Source organism: Merops nubicus, unplaced genomic scaffold (genome assembly GCF_000691845.1).
Source record: "Merops nubicus isolate BGI_N331 unplaced genomic scaffold, ASM69184v1 scaffold12203, whole genome shotgun sequence".
In the NCBI taxonomy this organism is placed as follows: domain Eukaryota; kingdom Metazoa; phylum Chordata; class Aves; order Coraciiformes; family Meropidae; genus Merops; species Merops nubicus.
Window position 1 is genome coordinate 1,194 of NW_008598300.1, and position 9,832 is coordinate 11,025.

Below are 9,832 nucleotides of genomic sequence, written 5' to 3' on the forward strand. Positions count from 1 at the left end.
GCAGAGACTTGTCTGAACCTCCCTCCTCCTTGTGATTTACATATCAATATGCTGAAAACCAAGAGTGATACATGGGAGATAAAAAAAACCCACCAAGCTTTCCTCAGGCTATGCAAAACTGGCAGCTGGAGCAGCCACACTTCCAAAATGTGGCTTATTCCCAGCAAATTAGGCAGCCATCTAAGGGCTCAGAACAAAGCTCCCAAACCAGCAGCAGGTTTTGTACTGCAGCAGCTATTTTGCTGAACTGAAAGCATGAAAAGATGCCTTGTGACACTTCCTGTTCATGAGAAACTAAACCAAATTGTCTACACTCCTGAAACAAGCCCAGCTCCTTCATACCACCCCTCTTCCCCTAGAGACAGGTTCTTCTTTGTGCCTTGCACCTCCAAACTCTCCCTCTGAGCCTCAGCAGCACCGTGGCATTACACATCTTCACACTCCAGAGCTGACAGAAGGGGTTCCACCACGTTTGGGTCAGCCTAGGAAAGGGGGCACATCAGCCATGGAGTGAGAGGAGCCAGTCAGCCCTGAAGTCCCTTCAGCAGCCACACCAGTCTTGTGATGGCCTCTTCCTTTGGCCAGCATCTCAGACTACACAGAGCTCAGGATAACTTACAGGTTGCTCTCAACTCACACAGTGAAGGTTAAGCACGTCAGAAGTCCAGTTTCTTCAGCTGTTCATAGGTCACAAAAAACTGGAGAAGGTGATTAAGGAAAACTTTGCCACTCACACCTCACTGCTAAAGGGCAGCAGCATCTGTGGGAGATTTCACTCTCCTCTTGGTTCCCTCCTGTGTGAAGGTGGTTGAGCATTTTTGCTCTTCAGAACCAAGCTTCCTTCAGGGCACTCCTGTGCATCCAAAGCTTTAAGGCTGGTGATGCCAACTGCTTTCCCATCCCTGCCCCTCAGGAACTTAAAACACAGGACTAGGAAGCAGGGAAGTGCTACAAAACCCCTCAGAGACTTTACTTGCTTAGCTTTTGATAAGCTAAAGTAGGTTGGCTCATGGGAAAACACATTACTACTGATCTACCTCCCAGGGTTCCAGTCAGCTGGCTCCTGACACAAACCAAGTTGTGTGAGACTAAAATACAACAAGATTTCATGGCTTACTGTCAGTAGCTTCCCCAGTTGTAGACACAGCCCCTATTCCTAACTCACCTGGTCAATTTTATTTAAAACTAGGCTCCAAACTAAGGAAAGGGACAGGTCTGAAATCCAAAGTGTTTTTCAAGATCACATTCTAACATTCACAGTCTGTATAAAGCTGGCTCTTGACACACAAACCAAGTTGGGTGAGACTAAAATACAAACAAGATTTCATGGCTTACTGTCAGTAGCTTCCCCAGTTGTAGACACAGCCCCTATTCCTAACTCACCTGGTCAATTTTATTTAAAACTAGGCTCCAAACTAAGGAAAGGGACAGGTCTGAAATCCAAAGTGTTTTTCAAGATCACATTCTAACATTCACAGTCTGTATAAATCCCAAATTCAGTCTGACCAGCAGCAGTTGGCCAAGAAAAATAATCAACTACATTATTTTCCACTCCTCAAAAGGGAATATTTGTGCTGACATGACACTTTCCACATTCAATACTTGCTCTTCTGTGGCCAGCTTCATAGTTTGAAAAGGATACGATGATATTCCAAGGACCAAGTCTTAACCAGTTGGGCCAAAACCCTTTATATAGAGCAAAAAAACCTTCATTCTTCCATGTCTGGAATAAAAAAACACAGCAAGGACACATTGAAATAAATCTTTATTAGGAGAAATCTAAAGTGGACCTCAGCTAACAAGGTCCTGTGCCACTGAAGGGGATCTCTTAGTGCTGTAACCTTGATTTAAGTCCATTGTGTGGTGGGACAAGGGAACATTTCACTAGGAAATTTTTAATTCATTACATTTTAATTCATTAACCAAGATTGCCTGCAGAATTACCTGGCAGGTAAAGATGCAATCCATGGCATTTAGTAGCTAACAGAGATTTGTTCAAATGGCTTTCCTGGGCTTTTTTTTTTTTTAATCCCACCCAAACCTTGTTTGACACACACACGTGTCACATCAGACACATCTGGCTCACACTAGACACCCCCCCCTAAATTTTTCAGGGTGCTTTACAGACTTCACAACACTGCCCAGGGCAGCATGACTTGGTCAAATCTCATTTGACACACACGTGTCACATCAGACACATTTGGCTCACACTAGACACCCCCCCTAAATTTTTCAGGGTGCTTTACAGACTTCACAACACTGCCCAGGGCAGCATGACTTGGTTACAAAGCCTGGACTGCTCATTCCACAGTTTGAACACTAACAGCTTCCCATCCACCCTTCTCCAAGTCAAAGGCCACCACACTCCCACCTCATATCCAGCTTAAGGACTGAGGAAACCAACCCAAAATAATCCAAATCAGAGCCTGATGTTGCTTTTGGCTGCCCTAAGTTTTCCATTATGCAGTAAGCAGAGAAAAACACACTTGGTGTGAGGAGTGCAGGTGGTATTTGGACAGTGCAGTCCTTCTGAGAAGCACATCTCAGTTACCTGGATTCATTTCTAAGGAACCTCAGAACAATTCCAAGTTCTACACCCAAATCATTATGTGGTGACACCAGTTTCCACTTCTGCTGAGACATGGGCCACTTACTTGTAACAAGCAATCCAAAGTACCCTTGTAGTTTGAGTAGCCCCCATTTTGTTGGCTTCCCTGATTCATCATCCTTGTCCTCACCACGTCGATTGGGTTGGACGCAAGGGCTCCAGCTAAGCCACAAGTAAAGCTTGACCTAATAAAGAGAAAGAGTTAATTAAAATTTGACAATCCACGAGAACCCCCCCTTCCCAGAATATCTGTACTGTGAGTGCTTAATGCTTTTTAGGTAAAAATCAGTATATATGAGAAATATTTATTATAAAGCATCATTTTGTTTTAATTATTTGCTCTATAGCCCAACTTGAACCTCAATTTGCAAAGCTGAATGGTTCAGATCAGCCACAAAATTCCATATTTGAAAGAAAGTTCATTCCAAATGCTAAATAAAATGAGCTTCCATGCTATGTGCTACCAGGTGAGGTGCATTAGAAAGAATAAACACATTAAGAGTGTATTTACACATAGACTGATGACAGAAGAATCCAAAGATTCCCCTCCCAAAATGAGAACTAACTCATGAGTTATGCAAACAGCTACCCAAGCTTACAGAAAGTGAGTATATACTGTATCTCCCAAAAATCCAGACATAATTATGTGCTTCTTGGCAAGGTCATACACTGGCAACTCCACTCCAACAACAATAGCAGCTCTCTGTGCTGTCAGTGATACTCCCTGTGAATAGAAAGGACACAGCTGAGATTTAGAATTAAACTCTTCTGCACCACCAGAAGAGCCCAATTTTTATACTACAAAGCCACACCCTATGGATGTGTTAGGATTATTGTGAATTCAAGGCTAATTAGCACAAGATTTAGATGGATGTGCCCCAAAAATGCAAATTCTCATTAACACACCAATGACTTTTCCACAAAGAATGGCAATTTCAGTTCCTTTGTGCTACTCCATCTCTGCTTAACATCCAAATTCTTAAATCAACAGCCAGCTAAGTCCTCAGCAGCCAGTTGATACTGGCTCCCCTCCCTCCTGAGGGAAACCTCCCTTACTTTGTGGGTTTTAACAGAAAATATGGAGACCAGAAAACTCTGCAGAGAAAACACACACTTAACAGAAGAACATTTCTATTTTCCAGCTGTTTCAAACCTCTCCCCTCTTGGTCTTCAGTCCTTACATGGTCCCTGCCTGTGACTGGCATGAGACAACCCACAGGGCTGACTACAGGAATTCCTCAGCCAGGGGGGATGTTCATTAGTACTGAAGAACTTTTGGAATGTTTTCACAAAAAAAGAGCAGAACATGCAGACTGGGAGGGGCCTTGCAGAGAGCTGTGAACTAGTCCTAGAGACAGCCCCACTAATTTAACCCTCCATTTGTCTTCTCCTTTAAGGAGTGGCCAATCCTTGGACACAAAACCAGCAGCAACCCATTGTTAGAATGCAGAGACACCAGCAGTGAAGTAGTCATGACATATCAACTACTGACTTCTGGTTTGGGCTCTGAATCCTTTCCAAGGGTGGCATTCAGTTGAGCAGGGCAGTGTAGGATAGTTTAAAAGCAAACCCACCACACAAAAACCCACACACAACCACCAACTTGCCTTCCACAATCCTTTGGTGCCTTCCTTTTGGTAGATCTGCATGAAGTTGCCCATCATTCCTCCTTGAATCACACTCCCTTGGGCTTGCATTCTGATCTGAGATTTATTTGAAGAGAAAATTAGAAAAAAAATGCTTTTCAAACACAGAACTGGTAAGAGCTTAATAGTTTTACTAAAATTTTAAGTTACAATCTTTTAAGCAGTGAAGTCAAGCTTCTTTGCTTACAAATGGAGACCTGACATTATCACAACCATAATGCAATCTCTCTGCAGTGCCTCAGCCACCCAAATGCAGCTGCTAATTCTGAACAAGTTCTGAACTGCATGAAGTCACTTCTATTTCTGTACTTGTACACTGCTCCATTTAGATTAGCCTGACAGATGGTTTCTGCAGGATGTCCTTTACAGAGCTCTCACAGGAAGGTGTTAAAATGGAATGTTAAAAAGATTGAGGTTTCAGCTAGTGAGAATCATGGTCTTCAACCCTGTGGATTTCCAAGAATGTCCATTGGAACTACCAAACACAAGCTGGGTGGGAGTTTTTGTTAAGTTAAATACCACCAGCCCTTCTAAATCACTGGAAAAGTGGTCACTGACTAACATTAAGCTAATAGAAACTTAAAATAGGTGATGGTTTTCACCAATTCACTTGAAATGACAGATGCTGGGACACTGGACTGCAAAGCCTCCCTGCAGGACTTAAAAATCCTACACTCACTGGAAGTCTTGCCTCTGAATTCATCTTCACCTCTTTTCACCAGTTCACTTGATATGACAGATGCTGGGACACTGCAAAACCTCCCTGCAGGACTTAAAAATCCTACACTCACTGGAAGTCTTGCCTCTGAATTCATCTTCACCTCTTCTGAGCTCTAGAAACACCCTAATATTCTAACTGTTAGCAAGAAATACAGATGAAGTGTGCAGTGTGCCTTGCACACAACCACTACTGCATGAAAGCTAAAAAAAAGTCATCTTAAATTGTTCTCTCCCCACCCCCAGAAGCTGTATGGCTCCAACCACCTCCTCAGCCATCAGCTGCCTGCTGCATGCTTCCAAATCATCAGTATGGACCAGAAGGAGGTTCCAAGAATTCAGGATGTTACTCATTTTATAAGTTGAGATGAGAATAAACAGGGTTACAAACCAACAAATTCTGTGTTCCTCATGAGATCCTGCTTTTCCTCAAGGAGAGGGGCAAGAGCTAAGGGCAAACTCTCCCTAGCACATCATTACCTTTAAGACATCTGTAGGGTTGGCAATAGATGATGAGATGACTCCTGAAAGGATGCCACAGAGAACATTTATCATCAGGGTTTCATCTATTCCATAAAAAAAAAAAAAACAAAAGAGAGAAAGTTTAGCTGCAGATTTCCAAAGCTTACAGTGCTGAAGGGCAGGATGATGCCACCCCTCCTTCAGCAGAGACACTGCCAATTACAGAAGCCTCAGAAGCTGCTCTGACAAGTCTCCCTTGCTGACTAATTGCTACAAGGAATGTCTTCAAACTGCTACAGGAAGATAACAAATGGAAACAACCAGGTTGAAAGAAAACAGTCCTTAATTGGATTAAAAAAAAAACCCCACTCACCTTCTGGATGCTCAACAAACATTCTTTTTAAACTCTGGTAAGTGCCTATTTTGATAGTCCCATAGGAAGCTTGGCGTAGCATTGCAGGTGCAATCCTGTAAAAACAAGCAGTAATAATAATATTTATGCTCAAAATTGCAAAAGACTGATTGGCAAATCATTTTTAGAGCAGAAGAGACTAAACACAGGGTGCCTACCAAAAGCTTGTTCATTGGATCAACGATTTAAACTCACTACAGACAAAACAAGGTTTGGTGGTGGTGGTGTGGGTTTGAATAAAGCCTGCAAGAACAGGAATGAGCTGTGGCAGGATCACTCCTAGAGCACACCTCAACTGGTGAGCTATAAAAGAACTGGCAAGCTTGCCTGAAACTCTGCAGATTACATCTTTTCCCCACCACCTTACATGTTTTGAAGAAAAATATCCTCATTTATCTACAAGGGTTAAGTCAATTTTTCTTCTGAGATGGAACAGCTAGAGAAGCATTGTATAAAATTATAACTTTATGCTTAGATTTTATTTTTTTAAGTTTTTTGGGGGGTGTTTGGTTGGTTTGGGTTTGATTTTGTGGGGTTTTTTTGGTTTGATTGGTTTGGGGGATTCAGGGTTTTTGTTTTCAACATGAAATGCTACTGCAGAGTGCAAAGACTGGAGCAATCCAAGCTTGGGCTTTCAGCTTCCAGATGAACTGAGTCTAACCAAACACCTCCTCCATCTGAAAGTAAAGAATTCACACAACTATGGGCTTAAACTTCTCAATATACTGCTCATACACCCTTCCTGGAGGTCAGTTTTACCCAGAGTATAAGGCTTTCAGTCCTTCCTCTCTGCAGATCCTGACCAGAGCATGCAGCATCCCCCTGTAGCGGATCTCTTTGTACTGGGCATCATTAACTTGACCTTGAACCTGCAGTCGTGTTTTGGTCAGATCAATGGGGAAAGTACCTTAAAGAAAATGTCAGAGAGAAAATTCATCAACCACTGCACTTAACCAAAGAGAAAGAACATGATAGGAGAAACAGCAGCCTTTATTACATACTAATATATAGGAAAACACTCCCAGGGGAAGCACCTCAACACTCAACCCTCACCTAAACACTGACAGGAGTCAGAATTAACTGCATCTGTCCTAATGAACATATAATGCATCTGTCCTAATGAGGCTTGCCAGACCTGCAAGGCTTTTAGGAACTGCTTGTCTTCCTCAGGAAGCTCTTGGCATTATTTGCCACATTCAATCAAGCCAACTTGGCTTTCAAACCCAAGTTTGAACAGGATTCATAAGAGAAGGTAGAAAACAAAAATCATAGTTTTAAGTGCAATTTTATACTCCATCTAGGTCATCAGCCAGGCTTCAGTGCAACCCCATCACATCAGACTGTGTTCTGCTATGAAAAAAGAGATTTATTTTCTTGTACATGCAGTAAGACTTTCAAAGGATGTTAATATTTTAGGTTTGGCTTTAGAGGAGGCACTAAAACATCAGATGTGTTGTCTCACTAGAGCAGCTATCCTGTGTTGCACACTAAGTGAAGCTCAAAGTGGTCAAATCTAATCAGCTGCTCATATTCAAGGAAAAGGAATTTGAACTGCAACAGAGCTACTCAGAAAAAGAGAAAATATTTACAAGCTAAAGAGCTTAACTTGTCTACTCTAGCAAAACAAAAGCTGTGTGTATTTATAACCAGGGTCTGGGAACAGATCAACAAACATCAAGTAACAGAATCCAAAGGCAAAGTTTGTATAAAAAACAAGACTCACGTGGCACCTGAGTTTACAGACAGAAGGGTTCTGACCTTATAACACCCCTCTGAAAAACTCCTAGGTCAGCATTAAAGAGAGAAAACCCTGTGCTGCAGACCACCAAGGAGGAGTGTCAGTGACACCATGGAACCAGCTTGTTTCAAAAGGGACTGTCTGAGAAATCAACAGTTAAAGGAGAAGCTTACCACATTCTGCAGTGATTGATGCCAAACCTCCATAAATAAAGGGCTTCCAGTTTAGTGCTGACATTGTTGACCCTTCATGCTGTGAAATGAGACAATGGTTTAATGTTTCTATCAAGTACATCAGTTCTACAAGTGTAGATTTAATAGCATTTAATAAAACATTTAATAAAACTTTGTGCCTTGCCCATTTCATGTGGACCTCCCAAACAAACTACAGGTAAAAACATTTGATTCCTCTGACAACCAGAAGAAAAAAAATCTGTAATGCTGCACAAAAGCAGCAGGGTTCAAATCAAGGCATTTTGTTTCCCTCAAGGCCTATTTCTGCTAGCAGTGTTCACAACATTCACTCTTGTGAACACCTTATGAAAAGAGTGTAATTGGTTTCAAAAAGCTTTTGATGGTTAAAAAAAAAAGGCTGTTCTAACTTCAAAGTCAGTTGAGTGAATTTGACAGCGACCACAAATCATAATTAACTGTGGTATATACTCTCCAAAATGCTAATTAATGCAAGAGGCAAGAACTGCAAAGTTCAAGTCCAACCCATACAGGACTGTCCTTCTCAAACCCAAGTAGGTTTCTCCACAGCTTATCTTCCTACTGCCTCTTCATACAAATACTTCCCATTCCCTATTTTCTATAACACCCTCCTAAACATTGGATTCTGTAGTTACCATTTTGTGAATTAATCTTGTGGAATAACTGTACCTGAAACTATTTTCCTTGAGCTCAGTTTGCCCACCACCAGCCACACACAACCTTTGCTTTGGAGAGACTTGTCAAAATTTAAAATACAGGTAACTTTTTTCCCCCCTTCAATACATTAAAACAAATTTTCAGCTATCACAACACTGATAAAACTAAACTACACCCATACTTTGGTTTGTATTTCACTCTGGAGAGGCACTGATGGCTACTCAGTTTTTCCATGGAATGGTAAGGACAGCCCAATGAAGTTCTCAATTTTTACATAATTTGTTAATGTTATCTCAAGTTCTGATGAGTGTATAGGACACCCCAATACAAAAATTTTTATAGCACACTGCTCCTTTGACATATTCCAAGGTGAAGAGCTTAAAAAGCACTATCAAAGTTTGTACCTCTGAAAGACTAGTTTCCTTTCTTGCTCTTTGGGCCAAACCAACCATCTGAGTCTCCACTTCCTACCCTGCATGCCTCCTACAGACATAACTTATCAGAGTGGCAGAGCTTATCTCAAAAAACCAAAACCAAACATCAAAACACACACCAGCAAGCAGCTCTGCCCTTTCACCTCAGCTCTCTCATTTCCTCAATTCTCGTTTTGCTTCCTTCTCAGAAACTCTTCCCTGGTAAAAATAGTATCTCTTCACAAAAATTCCAACAGCAACTGGCTGTTCAATTCACCAACACGGGGTCCAGCTCTCATTACAGAATTGAGGTTTCTGACTTTAGCAGAAAGAAGGAGTCCTTATCAAATGCATATTGCTGTTCCCTGAACATCAGTAAGGTGACAGAGGTGACAGCACCCTGAGAAGACACTGGGTTAGGTTAATACAGCAATTCCCCCCCACACTCCTTCCAAAAGTCAGAAGCAAGATCAATGGCTTTTAATTGGCAGCGTGACCAAAAGAAGAGCCTCACATCAAAGGAAGGATCACTTAAAACAAATATTTAGATATTTCACTGTCAGGCAACAGACTTTAATAGCCACCCATCAAATTCTTTATTGGTTAATACTATTGCTAGTAGACTAGGCACACAGTATACCCCTGCTTAGAGTAGTTTTAGCTATTTAAAATGGATGTCACAGAAGGCTTCTGCTATAGGAGTTATTAGTGCTAAGAAGTTATTACCTCTAACAAACGCATGCAGGTATAAGATAGTTACCCAATCAGTACTTTTTAACGGCATGAATTACACTGCAGACACAGAGCTGGGACTTTGTATTCAAGCACTGAAGCATCACCAGAAAGAAACAGAAGAAGTTAGGGCTCAAGCCAGCCACCATGGTGGCAACTTCTTGCCAAACACCAGCTGCCTGACAAGTGCTGAAGCCAGAGAAAGGAGCGTCCCGGCTTCGCCTTGAGGGGAAGA

The 9,832-nt window shown here is 41.8% G+C and overlaps 1 protein-coding gene across 1 annotated transcript; it reads right to left on the reverse strand.

The window, feature by feature from the left end:
- Nucleotides 1–656: 656 nt before the first annotated feature.
- LOC103769771 (kidney mitochondrial carrier protein 1) lies at nt 657–7,825 on the reverse strand. Its single transcript, XM_008937006.1, has 9 exons — nt 7,757–7,825; nt 6,605–6,752; nt 5,807–5,901; nt 5,452–5,537; nt 4,216–4,311; nt 3,208–3,332; nt 2,655–2,793; nt 1,643–1,723; nt 657–698 (listed from the first exon to the last, which is right to left on the reverse strand). The coding sequence occupies exons 1-9, from the start codon at nt 7,818–7,820 to the stop codon at nt 657–659; spliced, it is 876 nt and encodes a 291-aa protein (XP_008935254.1). The 5' UTR covers nt 7,821–7,825.
- Between the last annotated feature and the right edge of the window lie 2,007 nt (nt 7,826–9,832).